General features: G+C 37.1%; 2 protein-coding genes across 3 annotated transcripts in view; one reads left to right on the top strand and one right to left on the bottom strand.

Moving 5' to 3' along the window:
- Positions 1-421: 421 nt before the first annotated feature.
- Positions 422-17,528, top strand: gopc (golgi-associated PDZ and coiled-coil motif containing). Of its 2 annotated transcripts, XM_082147046.1 has the most exons (9): positions 422-899; positions 4,341-4,505; positions 8,125-8,148; positions 10,603-10,778; positions 10,901-11,066; positions 12,787-12,882; positions 12,993-13,157; positions 13,994-14,168; positions 15,190-17,528. In XM_082147046.1, the coding sequence occupies exons 1-9, from the start codon at positions 618-620 to the stop codon at positions 15,306-15,308; spliced, it is 1,368 nt and encodes a 455-aa protein (XP_082003172.1). In that variant the 5' UTR covers positions 422-617; the 3' UTR covers positions 15,309-17,528. The 2 variants fall into 2 exon arrangements, with proteins under 2 accessions (XP_082003172.1, XP_082003173.1); XM_082147047.1 differs by lacking the exon at positions 8,125-8,148.
- dcbld1 (discoidin, CUB and LCCL domain containing 1) overlaps positions 17,385-22,299 on the bottom strand; it is a 33,273-nt gene continuing 28,358 nt past the window's right edge. Inside the window, exon 15 of the mRNA XM_082147045.1 lies at positions 17,385-21,042. Coding sequence (XP_082003171.1) covers positions 20,498-21,042 — 545 coding nt within the window. The 3' untranslated portion in view covers positions 17,385-20,497. The remainder of the gene's footprint in view (positions 21,043-22,299) is intronic.

Raw genomic sequence — 22,299 nt, 5'->3', positions numbered from 1 at the left:
AAAAAATCGGAATTATTGCACATATTTCTTGAGATATGCCAGCTATAGGTTTTATGTCGATTTAATGTTAATTCAATCTAATCTATGTTCATTTGTGTAAAAATGATACTGTAACACAATCAATTATATTAATAGTGGTAATTAGTTTGAATGCTTTTTCGTAATGCTTTTTAATGACAGCACTGTTAATGATTCATTTTCCATTATTTCATCATAATTTTGTCTAGATCAAAAAATTATAACAACTGTATTATGGCACAAACGGTCTATCTGCTGTAAATTCCCATGAAGCAAATATTCCCAGCAGATCTGACCCTATTTTTTACAGGATCTGACCGATCTGACTTACCTAGCAATCGATTCGCTCGTCTATCGACTGTCTTCCTCATTGACGGACCTCATCGTGTGGCAGACCAAACTAATCAATCCACGTTGTTGACTTGTTCCTGGTCAGTTGAGAGCACGGAAAACACCTCAACAAAGCATCACTCTCACGGTCTATCACACCAGAAGCCTCTTATTAATATAACTTGAACGGTCAAGTGATCGCGCCGAGTAAAGGACTAAATTGTAAAAGTAATCTGTGCGTTCTTCCTGTAACGTTACCCGTGTTGAAGATGTCTGCGTCCGCTGGCGGTGCTGGATCCCCGGGCTCGGCCCTCTCCGCCGGTTCAGCTGCGGCTCCCGGTCCCGGCATGTCCATGTTCCGATGGCTGGAGGTGCTGGAGAAGGAGTTTGACAAGGCGTTTGTGGATGTGGATCTGTTACTGGGAGAGATCGACCCGGATCAGGCTGATATCACATATGAGGGCCGTCAGAAGATGACCAGTCTCAGCTCATGTTTTGCTCAGCTGTGTCATAAAGCCCAAACCATCTTCCAGCTCAACCACAAACTAGAGGTGAGGAAAAGAGATGAATATGATCTTTTAAAGGCTTTAGGCAAAGTTGATGTTCTTTTATTTACTGACACATAACTCTCTGTGGGCTAGCCTATGTATTCTGTGTTGAGTGTTTTGGAGTGACTAACTGTGACTCATTTTGGAATTATGTCTGTTAGTCTTTAATGGTTTGTATTTTATTGTACAAACATTTAAATTATAATATAAATAGGTTTCTAATGTTCTCTAAAATTGTAACTTCATGTTTCAGATGGATTTTAAACTATTACTAGTATAAACTAACAAAAGTTACCATCTAAATACCACGGGATATAAATATTGCACTCACTAGGCCATAGTGTGTGTGTGTGTGTGTGTGTGTACTTTCTGAATAGAAAGTGTATTAATCTATAGATTATGGCAAACGTCCTTTTGTGTAAACACAATATTTCCTTTTGTGTTAACAGAAGTTTTTCATTCCATGTAGCATACTGAAATCTTATGTACAGGATTACACTAAATTTGAGATGGAATTAATTTAAAGTGCGGGGCTTTTTGATCATTAAGTACCAAGTTAATGCACAATAAACCCGACAGGGTGATCAGGACCCTGACACGAAGCAAGAATGTCATGATGGTGATGGTAATGAAAAGAGGCTAACATACAAAACATCTTGTTCATACTTAGAGTAAACGTTCTAAAGTTGAATAGGTCAAATCTGGGAAATTAGTTTGCCTGGAAAATGATTTGCATAAAACTATGACGGGATTTAAAAACCTGTTAAACCTGCTTATCTCAGTGCTAGACATGGTCTTTCTTCTGTTTGAATTGACTGCAGTGCATCATGTAAAAGATCCCTCGACATTAACTGCAAAATAACATGCATTTATGTGCCAGCTCATGTTTGTATTAAGTATTTTTGCTGTTGAGTTCTGCTGTCCTGGGATGTTTCTGTTACACAGTCTAGTGTCTGTGTGTTTCAGGCTTCTCAGGAGACCAGATCGTGTAATCTGCTTTTCCCACCACTTTTCAAATCTGTTAATGGCTCTTTATCAAAGCTCACAGTCCATTTTGAAAAGCAGTATTAGGCTACCTTCCGCAGGGGAAATGAATCGTCTTTGCCATGGAGGAATCCCTTAAGTCCAGGATAGAAAATTCAAAATAACATGTTCTTAATGGTAGTGGCTCACAGGTATATTTGTGTGGGAGGCTGAATTTCTTTCTGAGAAGGTAGTTTAGCACATGGACCCACCTCTTCACCGGCACAGCTGAGCAGAGCAGATAAAACCCCTGCTGTACAAGAGGAGCGTACGATGTGACAGTGAAGATCACAGCTTCCTGTCCTTATAAAAGCACTGTGACGAGACTATGCCATTCCATGGTATTCAATTAAATGGTAATATACTTCAAAGTACTGCAAAGAATACCATGGTATTAACATGGTACTTATCCAAAAACCTTAGCATTGGAACGATAACTATAACTATATTAGCGTCCACACACCAATGCCCTAAATTGTTCTGTGTATTCTAAGCGCGAGCTGCTCGTCTGGTGGTTTCTGATTGGCTGTCAAGGTTTTTAACATTCACCAGCTGGGAAATGTTTTTTTCTGAAAGTGATTCCAATGATACATTTTCTCTGTCCTGTTATCCTTATAGTTGTAGTGTGGACTCTGCTATTTTTATATTTAAATTTTTTTTTTAGAACAATATCGATATTTATAAAATCTTTATAGTTATCTTGGTGTGAATGTGCCTTAATATTGTAGTACATTTTTGTTAGTTAATATACCAACATTATGTCTCATCATGAAACTGCATTCTTAAGCCATTTCACTTGCGTAATGTGACGCATTGTTGAAAGAAACAGGATATTAAATGGGTATGGGCCACTGTGGTCGACTAGTCATCCAATTGTTTGTCTTATATTTATTGTTGTTTTAGTGGCGGATACTGTGCATAAGCTTCTAGAAAGTTTGCACAGCAGAAATCTTTCTAAAAATGTCTGGAAAGACTGGCAAACGCCACCAGAGAGAAGTCTGTTGTTTCACTGGAAGATCAAGTTATGACACTTTGATTAAAAATTATGAGGTAAAAAAAAAAGGAAACATACATAGATGAATTGTTTACAATAGGATCAATAACATGCATTTAGAACTTTTTAGTATTCAGTAAATAGTGATGTCATTTTTCCAAAGGACCCACCCAAATATCTTTACTGAACACCCTCTCTGAAGGCTGATACTGTGTAAAAGGTCTCGGCCTGCAACAATGAGGCATTTTTCTCTAGTGAAATGCTGCATCGCAAACACCAAACTCTTTTGAGGTACTTTGGTGCCTTCGTTTCGACTCAGTTACATTACATTTTTTATTTAAAGGGAAGATATTCAGTTTTGCCAGCTGAAATGTTGTAACAGAGAATATTGTCTTGCTTTTCACTTATAGATTGGGACGGGAAGCGGTGGGAATCTGAAGTATTCCGAAGGGCCATTGGGTTCAGATTCACCTCTCGATTTGAGTACAACAGTACTGACAGATAAATGAATCTTTTCTAATGCATTACTGCTAAATATGAGAGTCCCTCAGCTAACGTTGGCTATTCAGTAGAGGCCGGGCACATAAATAAATCAGTGGATTTTCTACGAGAGGACTTTTATTTCTGTCCTTGATGCAGCTTCGCTACTTAAGAAGCTGCAATGCTGGAGGATTGAGCTGCTTTCTAATGGCGGTGCCTTCGGATGGGGGACGGGATCACATAATTCATTGTGGCTGTGGTTTTTAATGGGTGTGTGTCAGATGAGAATATGAAAATTAATGAACCATTTAAAAAAAAAAAAAAGTTCTTTGTACAGATTGTTTACCATATCTGACTCAAATGCATTTAGTTATTTTGTAGTTCGAACAGGAAAAAAACAGTTTTTACAAACCCAATCCGAACAACACGTTTGAAATCCAATTTTTCGAATGAAATCCGAACAGTCAGATTGGATTTCAAGTAGTCATTCAGGACTGTAACTTCTTACACAAAGCCTCAATTAACTTACTATGTTGTGAATGGATATGCATGAATGTGATGTGTAAGATATATGAATCCTCATGAGTTAAAGAAATATCATTATGGATATTTTCAGAGGCAAAGTGTGCAGTTTTCCATCCTCTCTTTTTAAAATGACACCTACAAGTTAGAGTCGTTCACATAGGAAACATGGCTCAACATGTAGAAAGACATGCACTGTTTGCTAGGCCACTGTCTAGTATTTTCCTTTGAACTAGAGTCTGTTAGGATAAACATTTGTCTTCATTTTCATGTTTTTCCCTCCATGTTTGTTGATCTGAATGTCTTTATTTTTCTTGATCAGTGAAGGATCGTGCAATACTGCATATGCAGACACTGAGTCAGCGCAAGTCTCAGCATGATTCTTGGATGGCTAGTTAATAATACTCTGTGTGTGTGTGCTTTAGGCTCAGCTGGTGGACTTGCGGTCGGAGCTGACGGATGTCCAGGCGGAGAAGGTCGTGGTGGAGCAGGAAGTTCATGAACAGCTTCTGCAACTCCACGCCATGCAGCTCAAACTCCAAGCCAAAGGCGGCCAGGCGGTCGACTCAGACTCAATCAAGGACAGGATGGTGGGCACAGCTTCACATTACTACAAATTAGAGATGCACCGATTGATCGGCTGGTGACCGGAATTGGCCGATTTTCACGTGATCGGCCATGACCGGCGACCGACCGGTCAGTCTGACATATGCCGATTTTTTTTATGCCGGTCAAATGCACTCGGGCGCCGCATGATTAACATCGCGCAACATCAGCATCACACGTGCACACCCGCACATGTAGGAACCTCGTGAATTACGGCCGTTTCACACCGCAAATGTCAGCGGCGCGTGAGCAGCGCGCTGTTTTTTTCGTCGTGCATGTTAATCAATGAGTGCATTCACACCGGCAACAGGAGCGTCGCGTGAGCGTCAAGCAGGAGCGTCGCGTGAGCAGCAGTGAAGTGCGGGTTTCGGTGCGGGTCTATTTTTGCTGCTGCTCACTCTCAATTAAAGTGAAAGCACACTTTTGATGGAGAAACTAAAAATGAATTCACACAAAAAGTGCTCAAAATGCACAGAATAAGTATATATGTCTAGTGTGTTTTAACAAGAACTGGAGTATGTCAGAAAAGAAAACGAAGACTCAAAAATATTTGGAGAAGATTTACCCATTTAAACTTGTTTTCATTATTCAGTTTTGGTTGCAAGTATGGTTATGATTATAAAACATAAAGAAAAACTAGCCAGAAAATATAGAAATATAGAAAATCTTTATACTGCAAGGCTATATATATATATATTATTGCCATTACCTGTTTTCATACAGAAGTTTAGTTTGCTAAATATATATAAAACATTTTTGTTGGATATTGGACATGGAAAGAAGGAAATGGTTCCATAACACTGCACTTTAGATGTGTGTGAATTTCCCACACCAGGGGTAATTTATATAAATCTATTTTAAAGCGATTATCTGTTCAAAAAATGATCTAGGTTCCATGCAAAATGTAAAATGTTCTATTAAAGAAAAGATAGAAAATAAATATTTGTGTGTACTGTAAAGTGGTTAGAAAAAATGTAATCGGAATCGGCTAAAATCGGTATCGGCAGGTCAAACTCAATGAAAAATCGGAAATCGGAATCGGCCTAGAAAATTGTAATCGGTGCATCTCTGCTACAAATGTAGCAGAACTGACTGGGTTTTATATATAGATGAGTTACTAAAAAACTGCCCTGAGAGTTACCTAGATACAATATGTTAGCATTTAAAGGATAGTTCACCCAAAATTTACTCTACTTTTTCCAAACTTGTATGAATTTCTTCTGCTGAACACAAAAGAAGATATTTTGAACAATTTCGGTAACCAAATCGTTGACTTTCATAGTATTTTTTTCCCCATACTATGTAGGTCAATGGGGTCCATCAAATGGTTGGTTACCGACATTGTTCAAAATATCTTCTTTTGTGTTCAGCACAAAAAAACTTCATGCAGGTTTGGAAAAACTTGAGGGTGAGTAAATGACAGAATTTTTTTATTTTTGAGTGAACTATCCCTTTAAGGCCACCTGGATCTTAAACTCAGTATGTTTGCAAAAGTATGTGGACACCTGATCACTGAACATCTCATTCCAAAACTGTTTGCATTAATAGGGGCTTTCACACCAAATAGTTCTAGGAACTAGGAACTAGCCACCAGGATGAGAACTAAATATTCCCCTAGGGCCGTTTTCCTGGTTGCATTTGCACCACCAGTAGGAACTCTGAAGTGATGTAATCCGTTCTTGTTGTTGTGACTTTTATTTTGACGGCACGGCAGACTTTTATTTTGACTGAGAGAACACATTACTTGGAAGCTGAGAACACCAGAGCCTGAGCACACAGCGCTCCCATTCTCCGTCTTCATTAGTTAATGATTTGTTCAACAGTCCTGTCCTGTCTAATGCGTTATTTATACAAAGAAAGTAAATAGTATATAAAACATTTTTTAGCGTTTGCCGTGTGGTTGATGTCCAGTGTTGCTAGCTGAGCAGAAATACATAATCATGCTTCGCTTGGTCCCCTCAAAGTCTCACTGGATTTTCTCCTTAGCATAAAGGTTGAGCGGTCCTTGTATCACTGTTTTCCATATTTGTAAAATAATGTAAATAAATAGGCTATAACAACTTTTTCTTTTTTTTAAATGGTGGTGGTGTTTCATGTGTGTTCGACCAATCAGCGTACATTTACATCACTAGTTCCTATTGTGCTGGTTTAGATCCTACTCTGAAGTAGGAGCTAATTTAGTTCCTCCCAGTTCCTGAGGTGCAAACACGCAAAAAAGCGGTTACTCCTGCGTCCTGCCATTAGTTCTAGGAACTATGAAAAGGTTCCTCCGGTGCGAAAGCCCCGAATGTGGAATTAGAACCATTATAATGGCCTCCAGTCTTTTGGAAAGGTGTTCCATTGATGTGACACTGACTGATGGAGGAATTTGCTTCCATTGGGCTGTCAGTGGAGTCTAGCAATGATGCTTAGTGATTAAGACTAAGTAGTTGAGTGGGGTTAAGAACAGGCCAATCGAGTTCTTCCAGACCCATCTCAAAGGAGTATTACTAGATGAACCAGGAGCCTGTTTTGCAGACAGAAATGTTGTCATAGCATTTGGCAAACAAACCACAGACTATCAATGTGTGCTCTGAGCTGTAGGTTTCGTTTTCCATTCATTTGTTACTATGTTGCCTAGATGAATATGCAGATTTCCATGATACACAATATGCAAATAGCAGATAAGATGATTTTTATTTACATGTTATGACCAACAGTTGATATATTCTATAATATTTTATTTAAATAAATGAAAAATAAATCACTAAAAAAACTAACCCTACTGAATGAAAAATGCATGTATTAGCTTTGAGATTTTCTAAACACTTAACAGTGTTATTCATTTACTTTAAAAAGAGTGTAAGGTGAAAGTTAATCAGCACAGTTAAATATCCATAAAACTATATGGTTGAGATATATGAATAATAAAATATAGACTAATACCATTACATTAAAAAACAAAACACTTTTATTAACATTCTGACTCAAGCTTTCGATGGCAGTTTGTAAGTCAACAGTGAGTATCAAAGCTGCAGACAGTGTTTGTGCACTTCATGCTTCAGCACTCGGCTGTCCTGTTCTGTGAACTTCTGTGAACCTGTCATTATTCCTAGACTTTTTCACTTCACAGCAGCATGACTAGCCGAGGGCAGAAATCTGCAGTACACGAGATCCAGGGGGCGGAGTTGGATCCAGATTTAAGGGGTGGAGATGGGTAGGTAGGTGTAGGTATATGTAAGGTGGGAGGATTTCTCCCCCTGGATTTCATGTTCTGCAGTGAGGACCATCTCGAAATCTGACTTGTATGTCTGTTGAGATTACATGTCTGTATGCTTGAGTTTATCCAGCCGTCAACAACGGTAGTGACTGGAACTACTTAGCACGTGTCCACATACTTTTGTCTATGTAGCGCAGCTGTGACATTTGATGGTGTAATTGCAGTATCTTTGTATGATCAGCTGTAATGAACACTAACAGGCTCTGGTTTAGTTGGCACTCTGCTGTGTCTTCCTGACTTAACCCTGTTGATGTAAGGAGAAATGATGAAGCTTCACAACCGGCTTTCCTGTTTAACCCTGCGTCTCTAACTTTTGACCCTCTGTTTTTCTTCTCAATCTTAAGCCTGTTCCCTCAGTGGAGGACAAGGTAAGTTTTGCATTGTTTTGAATCTGTGTGTCCCATCTAACTCTTCTTTTTGCCTGTCAATGCTTCTGCTGTCTGTTTCAACCATCCCTAATAAAGAACTATGTTCTCTTTGGCCGCATTTACGCTGCAGGTCTTGATGCCCAATTCCGATTCATTGACTTTATCCGATTTTTTTTTTAAGAGCCAATCAACACGGTATTTCTTTTAAAAGTGACCCATATCTGATATCTGCATCTTCATTATACACTTGGTGAAACAACCCAAGGTAGACATACTGTACTGACCCAGAAAAGCTTAGGCCGAAAAGGAAGTGAAAACGGTGCAATGGATGTAGACGAAATGATAGTTCAAGCTTCCTCACCATTTTTAAAGGTCTGCAAACATTGGTCTCTTAAGGTGGAGAAAAAAGAGGAGAGCCCTTGTTGCAGCCTGGGCATTGAAAAAAGTCATGTGATCGCCACCGTTGCTTTTTCAATGACGTATGACTTGAATTGGCAAGGGGAATATCCAATCTGTTTAATGATCACATGAATGAGGCCTGAAACCGATCTGAGATCATCGGAATCTGTGCCACATGTGGAAAAAATCTGAATTGGGTCACTTGAACCATGTAATGCAAATGCGGCCTTGTTGTAGTATATTAACTTCCAGAGGTGCACAGTATATTTGAGGCCGATACATTATCCGCTGATAACTTGTAGAATTACAGCCTAAAATTTGACCTGATAATGTGATGAGTTTTCTTAAGACATTTTTTTGTAATGCGCACATAAGTCCTATCCAGAAAGTATTTTAGCCAAATAAATATGTAATGTCATTCTGTGCAAATTTCTACATCTATGCAACATGTTACAATGTGTTTGGGTTAGGGTTTAGAGCTGCACAATTTGGGGAAAAAATTAAAATGTACATTTTCTGATAAAAGTTTTGTTTCGTTTATTTCACACGTCATTATTGTATCATAAAACACAATTACAGAAATAAACAATGGTCGTATGTAGATCGCGTGAAATGGGGAACCCCAAAGAAGCTACTAAAAGCTGTGATTTAAAAAAAATCCAGGTTTGTAGGGCTGTACAATTTGGCCAAAGTTTTGTGATTTATATATAAATATTATTATTACTAAATTAAAATATGAAAATTAATAAATACAAATAAAAGAAGAAATATTGCTATTGTAATATTTCACTTAAAAAATAATAGTATCAATTCGTTTATTTTACATTTCAACTGTAAACATACAATATGAATATTTATGGCTGTATTTAATTTCTTCATTTTTAAATGTTGAACCATTGTACATCTATTTTGACTGAAACTGCAGGGAGCTTCTCTATTGTTGATAATTGCTTCCCAAGTTTCGGTGGATGGTTGGTGCATATGCCATTCCCAAATTCACGTTAAAGCAACCCAAACTCAGTGCAGATACAGAGATGCGCTGAGTCAGAAATCAAATACTTCCCTACTGGATAGTATGCGAAAGGATATGTCCAAATACATAGTATTCATAAATACATAATACATAAAACAGTAGGCGAAAAGTACCTGGATGACTTTCTACTTCCACTGAGATTCTGAAGTGTGTGTCCGATGAAGTGAACAACACTATACTATCCCATGAGGCCACGGGAGAGGATTTATGAATGGCAGTCGTAACTGACACTGGAAGGTCACATGATAATGACAACAATGTGTCCGTGCCTTTAGTTATTGGCACAAGCTGATCATTATCAGCCATAAACTTTAGTATAGGTGCATAGCTACTGCTAGATGTTTTTGTTTTACTCCAGGGGTTGTAACAAATGAAGAGGTGCCATTCATTATGCAAGTCTGTTCTATTAGCTTTCCTGATTGGCTGGATTCATGTCACTATTGGCAAACTTGTAGTAACTATGATGTTGAATCTACATTTGTTACAATTCTGAGTCTATAGTATGTGCACACATTAAGTGGTATGTTTTAAAGGAATAGTTTACCCCAAAATATATTTTTCTTACAAAAACCCATTGCTTCGCTTCAGAAGGCATTTATTAACCTGCTGGAGTCGTATGGATTACTGTTATGATGGATGGATGCACTTTTTGGAGCTTCAAAAACTGGGAAGAGCCAGGATATTGTTTGATTTAAATCTGATTGTGTTCGGCTGAAAGAAGAAAGTCATACACGTAGGATGGCTTGAGGGTGAGTAAATTATGGGAGAATTTTCATTTTTGGGTGAACTATTCCTTTAACTAGAGTGTTTGTCTGGTGATCTCACTTCACCTGTGTGTTATTTGTACTGTTGTGAACATTGTGGTGACGTAGGTCCTCTTGGGAAGCACGCTGACTGTGGTTTGATGTTACTCTGCTGGGATGACTTACCTCAGTATACACACATGGTCAGACCACCAGCACAACACAGAGTTTGGGCGCTCAACTGCTCACCTCTTGTCTTTGTTTGATTACATTTCACAGGAGAAGGAACTGGAGGCCAGTAAGAAAGAAAAAGTGAAGGAGGCTAAGTTGGAGGCAGAGGTGAAGATGCTGAAGAAAGAGAACGAGGCCCTCCGCAGGCACATTGCGGTCCTACAGGCTGAGGTGTATGGAGCCAGACTGGCGGCAAAGTACTTGGACAAGGAGCTGGCTGGGAGGTAAGGGACAGCATTGTTCTTCTGTTCGGGTTGACCACTGTGTGGGTTTCATGTGGCGATATCTTGCACACAAAGAGCCAAAGTGGTTGGTAACAGGAATGCTTTTTTTTATTATTATTCAGGGTGCAGCAGATCCAGTTGCTCGGGCGAGACATGAAAGGACCAGCTCATGACAAACTGTGGAACCAGCTTGAAGCGGAGATTCACCTGCACCGCCACAAAACAGTGATCCGAGCCTGCAGGGGGCGCAATGATCCAAAGAAACCCTTGCCATCACCTGTGGGGCATGTAAGACAGTACATTCATTTAATTTACAAGTTGGCGATATTGCATGCAGAAGGCGAGCTAGTTATATCATAGTAAACTTTGAATAGTCAAGAGAATAATTTGCCTCTAGTGTATCTACTAAAATCATAATCAGAAGTTAATAATGTAATTATGTTGTAATTACATTCTTATTTATTTATTTTTATCTTTTAAATTAAGAAATACAATTTGTGTGTTATATATATTGTGGATATATATATATGAAGAGTTCAGATGCAAAAGCCTAAAAGCCTCTAAGTGCCATCTGAAATTTTCTTCTAGAATTATCATTTTTATCAAGCCCATATATTTAAGTTCAGTAATTTCACTTAAATTTCAATGAAAATTACCTATTAATTGCCATTTAAGTGAAATTACTTAACTTAAATATACAAGCTTGATAAAAATGATCATTCTAGAAGAAAATTTCAGATGGCACTTAGAGGTTTTTGCATCTGAACTCTTCATATATATATATCCCAAAAATTTGAATATTATGGAAAAGTTTATTTATTTCCATAATTCCATTCAAAACGTTAAACTTCCATAGATTATAGATTCAGGGCCCGCAACTTAAACGATTTCAAGTATTTAGTTGTTTATGTGTGCATAATTTGGGCTTCCAGCTCATAAAACCCACGAAAACAGGATTTCATAAAATTCGAATATTACATGAAATCACACAGTAATTCCATGGTCATTGAACCAGGTTTTGGTTATTTTGGCAGTGTGGGCAGGTGCAAATCCTGCTGGAAAATGAAGTCAGCATCTCCATAAAGCTTGTCTGCTGAAGGAAGCATGAAGTGCTCTGAAAATGTCCTGGTAGACGGCTGTGTTGAGTGGACAGCACAGTGGACCAACACCAGCCGATGACATGGCTCCCCAAACCAACACAGACTGTGGAAACTTCACACTGGACTTCAAGCATCTTGGATTGTGTGCCTCTCCATTCTTCCTCCAGACTCTGGGACCTTGGTTTCCAAATGAGATGCAAAATTTGCTCTCATCAGAAAAGAGGACTTTGGTCCACTGTGCTTTATTAAATCCAGAGTCAACGCAGCCGTCTACCAGGACATTTTCAGAGCGCTTCATGCTTCCTTCATTTTCCAGCAGGATTTGCACCTGCCCACACTGCCAAAATAACCAAAACCTGGTTCAGTGACCATGGTATCACTGTGTAATTACTGTGTGATTTCATGTAATATTCAAATTTTTTGAAATCCTGTTTTCGTGGGTTTTATGAGCTGGAAGCCCAAATTATGTACAAATAAACAACTAAATACTTGAAATCGTTTAAGTTGTGGGCCCTGAATCTATAATCTATGGAAGTTTAACATTTTGAATGGAATTATGGAAATAAATAAACTTTTCCATGATATTCAAATTTTTTGGAAAGGGTTTGTATATATATATATTATACATTTTATTTCTTATTTTAATATATATATATATATATATATATATATATATATAATTAAGCCTATTTTAAGCAGTTAAGATTTTAATATATATTTAATATATATTAAATATAAAATTAAGATTTTTCATATTTAAAGTCAATGAAATAAGCTTAATTGCCCATATGCTATATTTATTTATTTATTTATTATCATTATTATTTATTTATTACATTTTGAGATGAACTATTACCATTTTCATGTGATTCACCCTTAGTGTGTGCTCTATATATTTACCTCTCCAGGAAACAGATTCTCTGAAAAAGACTCAAGGAGTCGGCCCGATACGCAAAGTGGTTCTGAGCAAAGAAGATCATGAAGGACTTGGCATCTCCATTACTGTTAGTTCAACCTTTGATCCTTTTGATTGTGAACTAGGCATGATTTTATTTAATGTTTGTTCCAAACTCCATGTCCTGATTTAATGTTTGCATTCCTGAAATTAAAACAGGGTGGGAAAGAGCACGGTGTTCCCATCCTCATCTCCGAAATCCACCCCACCCAGCCTGCAGAGCGCTGCGGAGGACTGCATGTGGGAGATGCCATCTTAGCCGTCAACAACATCAACCTGAGAGATGCAAAGCACAAAGAGGCCGTCACCATCCTCTCACAGCAGGTGAGACACACACACACACACGGACTCTCTTTCGGTTCAGTTTGCAGCTCGACGAGGGGCCTTTCAGATCAGGCTTAGCGTGTGACCTATAACTTATCATGAGAACCATGTTTCAATCCCATTCTCAATTGAGTTATTTAATTGGGCTTGTGAGGTGTTATGAAGGATTTGAAGAGAACACGCTGCTTTAAAGGAATAGTTCACCCAAAAATGAAAATTCTGTCATAATTTACACACCATCATGTTGTTACAAACACATTTGACTTTCTTTTCTCTGTTGAACACAAAAGGTGGCCACTCTTTTCAGTTCAATGAAAGGGAATGAGAGGACTTGGTCTGTCAAGCTCTAAAATGACAACAAAATCCACCATTTATATGACTCAAGTCTTCTGAAATCACATGATAGTTTTGTGTGAGCAACCAACTGTTATATTTACTCACTTAAAGGGATAGTTCACCCAAAAATGTAAGTTCTGTCATTTATTCACCCTCAAGTTGTTCCAAATGTTCCGAATTTCTTTCTTCTGTTGAAAACAAAAGAAGATATTTTGAAGAATGTCGGTAACCAAACAGTTGATGGACTCCATTGACTTCCATAGTATTTTTTTTTCTCTATACTATGGAAGTCAATGGGGTCCATCAACAGTTTGGTTACCGACATTCTTCAAAATATCTTCTTTTGTGTTCAACAGAAGAAAGAATCTCATACAGGTTTGGAACAACTTGAGGGTGAGTAAATGATGACAACATTTTTGGGTGAACGATCCCTTTAAGAAACATGCATACAGACACCCACACTTCCAGACACTAACATATTTGGGGGGGTTTCTCTGCAGAGGGGGGAAATCGAGTTTGAAGTGGTTTACGTGGCTCCAGAAGTGGACTCTGATGACGAGAACGTGGAGTATGAAGATGACAGCGGACACCGCTACCGTCTGTACCTGGACGAGCTGGAAGAGGGAACAGGAGCCAATCACAACAATGGCACTGCTGACCCCGCCTCTCTACAAGGCAAGTCCATTGAATTCATTCATTTTCTTCCTGGCAAATGGCCCAAAACTTAACAACAATTTGTTTTACAGCATTTATTAATACATGTAAATGTAAAAATATACTATTATTCATTGTCAGTTCATGTTTGTTTATAATACATTCATATTTTAATCTGTCAGTTTATAAACATACGATTGTCCTATCTCAATTTATACTATTGTTTATTATCAGTTCATGTTTGTTCATAATATATTAATATTGTATTGTTGTTATTTTTTTCCCAATAATTATATTTTTGATCTTTGATGCTAAGGCAATAAGTAATTATTATATAAATTAATAAATAAATTATACTATAATAATAAAGTTAATTTAAAATAAATCTTGAAAGATTAAAATGTATAATTAATATTAACATAGATTCATAAATACTGTCATATTATTATTGGAAAGGGGGGAAAATTATATAAAAAATTATTATATAAAAATATACACTAATGGTCAAAAGTTTGAGGTTGGTAAGATTTAATTATGTCTTTGAAAGAAGTCTTCTGCCCACCAAGGCTATTTATTTGATCAAAAATACAGTAAAATCAGTCATTAGTAAAATCAAGTTTTATTTTGTAATATATTTAAAAATGTTACATTTTGTTCCTGTGATGTTTTGAATTTTCATCATCATTACTCTTCAGTCTTCATTGTCACATGATCCTTCAGAAATCATTCTTATAGGCTTATGTGGTATTCTTTTCCAGGATTCTCTGATGAAATGAAAGTTTAAAAGAACAGCATTTATTTATTCTTTTGTAACATCATAAATGTATTTACTCTCAATTTTTGATCAATTTAAAGCATCCTTGCTGAATAAAAGTATGAATTTCTTTAAATAAATAAAATAAACTTTTGAACAGTAGTGTATGCAATCCTATTGTTACAGTCTATGCAGCAGTTCATCATTAAAACCAAAGATCCAGTTAATGGTTTAAAGAAAATTGTGCAGTTTATCTAAACTGGCCGTCCGTTTTCTTTCTCCTTCCAGCTGTAGGGAAGCACTTAGTGAACAACAGAACAGAGAATGGAGATCCCGGCTTGTCCAGTGAAAGCCCTTCAGACGACAAGATCTCCAAGACAGCAGAGTCCGCAGAGAGCTCCTCTTAGATCTCCAGCCTACGAGAAGAGAGAGGACGGAGAGCTGAAAGAGATTAAGACTGCACATGTATAATATGTAACATACGAGATTCTTCTTGTTTTATGCCGTATGGAGAACAGACTGCTTCGACGTCCACTGGAGATAGATGAACCACTGAGAACCACTGAGAGAAGAGGACATAATATTACTCAGTGGCCACAAAGGATTGCTTGCGAATGTACGTCACCATGTTGGTTTATAGTTGTAAAGAAACACTTGACGGGACAAAATGACGATCTACGTAGATGACTAAAGTGATCGGATGGAATTATGTGGTATAAGAGTTTCGATTCTTGACTTCCTCTTTTGTGCAACCTCTCCGTGCATTTAATGACCCTCCATAGGTGAGCCGAATCTGAGCTCGGATGTAGAGCTTCTACTTTAATGATTCACGTTTCCTCTCTCGTACTGAAGTAGTGGATATAGCAATGAGTTACTGTTTGCTCAAAGTGTATCATTGTTTTTAACCTTTCTGTTTTAACCTAGTGTGAGCTGGTCCTGCTCTAAATCAAAGGCGAACAGGATGATGTTACTTCCTGTTTTGCGCACAGGGTGGACAGTGGGTGACGGGAGAGAAACAACACAGCGTGTCGTAATAACAGTACGCATCCACGTGTGATTACATTTCTTTGCTTTCCACACATAACGGCTCAAGAACAGCAGTGGACAAGTTTAAATGTGCCATTTAATTGATCCAAAATGAGTTTCATAGAAGAGATATCCAGGTCATATTTTCATATTTAACACCCCCATATATAGAAAATTCTCATCACTGTAACATGCTAATTTTTAATTCAGGAAAACTTTACCCTCAAAGTTTGTTGAAGTTCAGTTTAAAAATGTACAATTAAAAATAAAATTATTTGTTTATATATTTAGTGCTCTCAAATCAATTAATCATGATTAATCACATCTAACATAAAATTATGTTACAGTATAAAGTCACAAATATTTACAAACTTTTTTTTAATGCGATTAATCACAATTAATCGGTTTCACAGCACTAATAATACTTGAGTATTTTTGTTATCTACTTAGCTACTGACAATTGGGGGAAAAGGGTGAATGTGCTTATTTCTCATAATAACAATATTAATGAATTGCCCTAAAATCAAACCTCTTTTCCTTTATTTAAAGAAAATTACCTATATTTTTGATTTTAGAGTGAAATATGACTTGGACCTTTCTTGATTGTTTTTTTCTAATGAGATATACCCATCTGCAGAAGTATTTGTGAGTGTCTTTGCTGAACAATGTCTTGATAGTGCCATTGGAACCTACTGTATTAACGGTGTCTTTAGAAAAGATACTGATATTATCTGGTTAGGGAAGTGGACTTGCATTTTTACACAGCAATGTAGCATAGCGTTATTTAATCCAAGCCAATCTTTATATCCTGTCAAAAACATAAAAGGGTACAGAAATCAAGAACAACTATTCAGTCTACAACTATGTATAAAAATGACTAGAAGAGGTTCCTATAATCATCAGTGTTGCTTTCCTATCATTGAGTTATTTAACATATCACTTTCTTCTCTCAATAGCATCTTCAGCTTCAGCCATCTAATGCTCCAGTCTAAATGTCTGTACACTGATTACTATATATTTAACTGAAACATGGGCTGCATAGCAATAAAACAATTCCTAAACACATGCTTTACTCTGTTGAAAGAGAAAATGCTTTAAAAAGGTGGTTAGATGGTCTAGGCCGGTTTTCAGCAAGGAAGCATAGCTTGAGTGTTAAATATTAAATACTCATAATGTATTTGCTTATATCACACATTTAGTCTGATATTAATCACCCAAGTGTAATGGTCACAGGTGTTTATAGATGTTATGCAGATGAGGGCAGTCAGGACAATCTTATCAGTATGTGGGCTGGTTTAGTGGTCTCATGTTACCTTCATTTTCTTGTTACTGATTAGTTGATCTGGGAGATTATGCTTTCCACACTGCCAGTGCATGGCACAGTACAGAAGCAACTTTGACTTGAAGAAACATCTCCCCTCTTTTTAGCCACTTCTTTTTTTCTTTTTGCCCTTCTGGTTTGTGATTTCTTTTTCTGTTAATTGTTTTTCCAGTGTCATAGGAAATGTGCATCGGAAACACAGGAGATTGGGAATAAATGTTTCACATGTAGTTAATATATGACGTGAAATGTTTCAATAAACTTAAATTAATTGCCCAGAGCACTGTGTTTTGTTGAGGTGTTGATTACAGGGCGTTATTATTACAGATGAGTTGCAGTACCTCATTTAAACATGAGGGGGCAGTACGGCTTGACAACAAATTGTGAATTTTGATAACTAATTCACAGCATAACGTTTTTTTGGAAAACTTGGGGTTACTTGATTATTCATAATTTTTTAGAAAATCATATTCAAATTTATGAAATATGATACACCAGGCTTTTGAGGAATGGTTATTAGTATCTCTCAATCATTGTTTCATTTGCTTTAGGCCTATATCTGTTTAGGCTCCCCGCAATAAAAACAACAGAACTTTCATAAAACTAAGCATTTAGTTATCATTTTACCATATTTTTGGAAAATGTAGTGACAACTGATATGTATGTATGTAGGCCTATGCAGTTTCCTCCTCGAGTATGAGCTGAGCTCCATATTCTCCTACATCATAGGCTACTATATGAGCCATTTTACAGTCTATGGCTTAAACCCATTGAAACAGATTAAACCACGTGATCACGATATCAAAGGTTGTCGCAACTCTCTTTCATCGCAATGGCTCATGTTTTTAACGAAGGCTCGGCTCATTAATATTAACATATTATGACTGGGCGCTTCGGAAAGGTAATGAAAGCAACGTGATATCGGCCTTATTCATATTCATAAGCTAGCAGGATTCGTTTTTTTTTACGCGCAGGTGTAAACGGATCACGCACCCTGGCGTGAACTAGCCTACTATCAGCCCACACAAAGTTCGGCTTCAAACAAAGACCTCACACACACAAAACACAAAGCTGTTTTAGTTTATGGCTCTAATATTTGGTAGGCCTAACAAGTAATAATGCAGATGAATAGCATTTTATAGCCTAATGTAACAATTAAAACGATGGTAAGTGCTGCTCTTTCTACCTGTTTGATTGCCTCTGTGCCAGTAGGTCGGGCCAGAGATTCACTAATGTTACACACTTTGGGTGGAATGTGATACAGTGCGCCTGAACGGAAGATTTAAACAGCAGGGTCACCATCAGCTGCTACCCCATAACTAACACCCCACCGTCACATTCCTGACCAATCTCCCACTGGGACACCTCTTGTGTGACATGCTTTCACCAAATACTTAGATAATCGTGCTGATTGTTCTCATTTTTTAAAAGACATTCACATATTTTAAGGCAAAAGACCATCACTGGACAGACTAAAATGCTGGTTCTTTTAATCAGGGTTTAGACGAGCACAAACACAGAACTGAGATTCTCAGTGGCAAAGCACTTCAGCTCACCAGCATGGCCAGATCCTCATGGGCATATCAAACATTAACCATCGAGCACATCCCCCAAAACATTTCACAGAAATTAAGACCTGTCAGTAATCTTTCACAAGGATTGTCCTTTAAACAGCAGCAACTCCCAGATCTTTTGGATGCTTAAAAGGAAAGTTCACTAAAAATGAAAATGCCGTCATCATTTACTCCAAAACCAGACTTTATCTCTTCCGTGGAACACAAAAGAGAAATGTTGAAGCTTTAAAAAAATGACGTTTTATGAGAGCTTGAGAGACTCTCACTTCAATTTGATTGCATTCTTGATAATTTCTCCTCTTGTGTTCCACAGAAGAAAAAGTTATATGGCTTAGGAATAAAATGAGAATGAATAAACAATTTTTGGGTGAACTAAATCATTGACAGCACAAAGTGACATCTCATTTAGCTTTTTAACTAAATATACATTTCAAAACTGTACATACATATGCATATAGACAATCCAAATAAAAACAGGATCTGATAAGAAATTTTAGTCTGTTATTGCTCAGTTTGCACATGGAACAAGGGGCGTCCAAAACCACGAAATCAACATCAATATTCAGCATGGAAAAAAGATTAGATCATCTGAGATTCAACATTGTTAATTGCACACAGCAGAATGAGATGGAAAACAATCCAAAATGGCTGAATCTAACAACCCTTAGACCCAATATAGATTAAAAACAAGCAGGATGTAAAAATCAGATCACATCATTTCACCTGCATTATGGGAACAAGCCTTTTTTTGTTGTTGCATAAACGAAGTTTGCTTCCATTTTAGATTGCGTTAGGCTTTTTAAAATAGTGTTTTCACCTTATTTCATGTGTTTTGATTGGTGTAGCGCTAGTTCAGACATGAACATGGAGCCTTTAGGTCACCTTTTATGAGAAGGACCAAAGTAACTGCTCAGGAACTTTGAAGTTCCCAAAGATATCCTACTTGCACCAGGAGAGCTTCTGATCTATAACATCTTATTTTCTACCTGTAGACCTTTTCCGATTTTCAAACAGCTTTGTATCGTTACAATGTTGGTAGTACAGTATTTGTAAATGAATGGTGTATACTCTTTCTCCATGTTACCTTCAACCAGATCCCCCTATTTGTTGGCCAAAAGTCCAGAATACAATGAAAAAAGTGTCAAAAGTTTGATTTGCAGACAAATAAACAGGTATTTCATGGTGCAGGACACAGAGAAAGAGCACACATTGGTCATTTACATATATTACCGACATTGTCATAATACAAAGCTGGTTGAAAATCTGTGAAGTTGTCCATGTTCAGAGAAGAGCATAAGAAGATTGAGATAATGGTCACATTGTAGAATAGATGAAAATCTGGCTTACATTCACAGTTTGTGTCTGAGTAGGGAACAAATGCATCGTCGCAGTTATCCCTGCAAAATCTCTGCATATTGCATTTGATTGAAAATAAAACTGGAACAAACAGGACAATAAAAAAAATAAAAAAAATAAATCTTGATTCATCAAGACAAAGTATCTCACATATACAAAAAACAACGTTAAATTACACAAACTGATCACGGCCTCCGCTGTCCTTTACAACTGCAGAAATACAAAAACAAGGAGTCCCTCATACACAAATAAGTTAAGAAGAGTCTGGAGGTGATTTTGTTGAGTCAGGTAAATCAGGAACATCACAGTATGGTTCTTCTCAGCTTCCCTCTGAGCTGCTGCCCTCCGGGTCGGGTCTGAGTCCAGAGAAGGGCAGTCTGACGCAGTCTCTCGGAGTGGAATAGCACTCCTGCTCCGGGGACTTAATCTGGGGTCTTTGGTACGCAGAGCAACTCCCGTTCTTCATGACGGGCTTCTGGATTTTAGGGCTGTCGTAGATGTCCTCTGGGTAATTCCCCCAGTCTAGTTTGACTTGGGGAGTCTGGTAGCCCCCAGCCAGTCCTCCGATCACTTTCCTACAATTACTGCCCTCTACTGCTCGAAACGACGGGCTTTTGTTCAGTACCACCCCTGGGACGCTGTAGCTGGGGTCTTTGCGGAAGGTGTGGCGCTCGATGATGGGCGTGGCGTACTCTGGCTCCTGATTGGTCAGTGGCAAGGCGTACTGGATGCCCGTCTGCAGTTGGTCGTAGTGAGAAGTAGCCTCGCTGTCCTTGTCTTTGGCCTCGGTGTCCATGGGCCTAAACGTCGAGCCTTTTCGAGACACGGTGTCTGTGCCAAGCATGAGTGGCTGCTGGTATTCGTCTTAAGAAAAAGAAGAGAGAAATAGTTAGTACTGGAATAGTTACCTTAAAAATGCCTCAGCGTTTACTGGCTGTGTTATTTTAGTATAATTAATATACTTTTTTAGTATTCATTTTAATTTTGAATTAGCTTTTATTTTTATATTTTCAGTTTTTGTTTTAGTTTTTAGAAATGTTATGTGCTTATAATATATATATATATATATATATATATATATTTAGTACTTTAACTTAAACATTTCAGCTATTTTTCAAGGCAACATTTCTAAATTTCAAGTTTTTCCATCTAATAATTACATTTTATTTCAGTTTCATTTCAAATTCAGAAAACAATTTGTAGTAGTTTTAGTCAGTGTTATAATTGATAACTAAATCTAAAACTAATATATATATATATATATATATATATATATATATATATATATATATATATATATATATATATATATATATATATATATATATATATGAAAATGAGAAATTTTGCATTGGCCACTAGCTGAAATAAAATAATAACTAAAACTAAATTAAGTAAAATGAAAACATAAAAACTCTATAGACATATACAAATAACTAAAACCAAAATTTAACTAATTAAAATGAAAACAGAAAATACAAATCTATTCTAAATCTAATCTAAAATAATAACAAAAACTATAACAAAATATCAAAGATACTAAAAGTAACACTTTTTTTTTCAGTTTAAAATAACACTGTTTATTGTTCCATACTCTTTACAATGAAACTCAGTAGGGTCCAATGTTGTTTTGGACCCCATTTTATAGATGAAAACAGTTCTTTAAAATATATTATTTTGTGTTCCACAGATGAAAGAAAGTCATACAGGTTTGGAACGATATGAGGGTGAGAAAATAAACTTGAATTTTTGAGTGAACTATCCCTTTAAACTTGCTCCATGCCAGCATAAACCATGTTTTTCTGTTCTTTGGTTTATTGTCTAGTTATCCTGAAACATACCTGGCTAACCAATAAGCCATGATCATAAATATGGGACCATAAACTCTTATGGCATCAAACATAAAAGAAAATGTTATAGCAAAAAGGAAATCAATGAAACGTTTCAGTATTTGCTCAAAGGGACTCCAAGTTAAGCGCCAGGCTTGAAATCGGAGCGCCTGTAATCTGTCTGACGTCTTGCACAAACCTTGAATCATCAATAATTACAGCCTTGGAGGAGAGTAGGGGGAAAACTGACAATTAAATATCAGCAAGCATTTCCATCTGGCAAGCATTCAGG

This window comes from Leuciscus leuciscus (assembly GCF_965113295.1).
Source record: "Leuciscus leuciscus genome assembly, chromosome: 19".
In the NCBI taxonomy this organism is placed as follows: Eukaryota; Metazoa; Chordata; class Actinopteri; order Cypriniformes; family Leuciscidae; genus Leuciscus; species Leuciscus leuciscus.
The sequence above is the reverse complement of the archived record's forward strand: the minus strand, read 5'-3'. Positions and strand labels throughout refer to the sequence as shown.

Coding starts and splice junctions, on each gene's coding strand:
- gopc (XM_082147046.1), top strand. CDS start 618: ATGTCTGCGTCCGCTGGCGGTGCTGGATCCCCGGGCTCGGCCCTCTCC. Junction 8,149..10,602: donor TTCCCTCAGTGGAGGACAAG/GTAAGTTTTGCA, acceptor TACATTTCACAG/GAGAAGGAACTGGAGGCCAG. Junction 10,779..10,900: donor GACAAGGAGCTGGCTGGGAG/GTAAGGGACAGC, acceptor ATTATTATTCAG/GGTGCAGCAGATCCAGTTGC.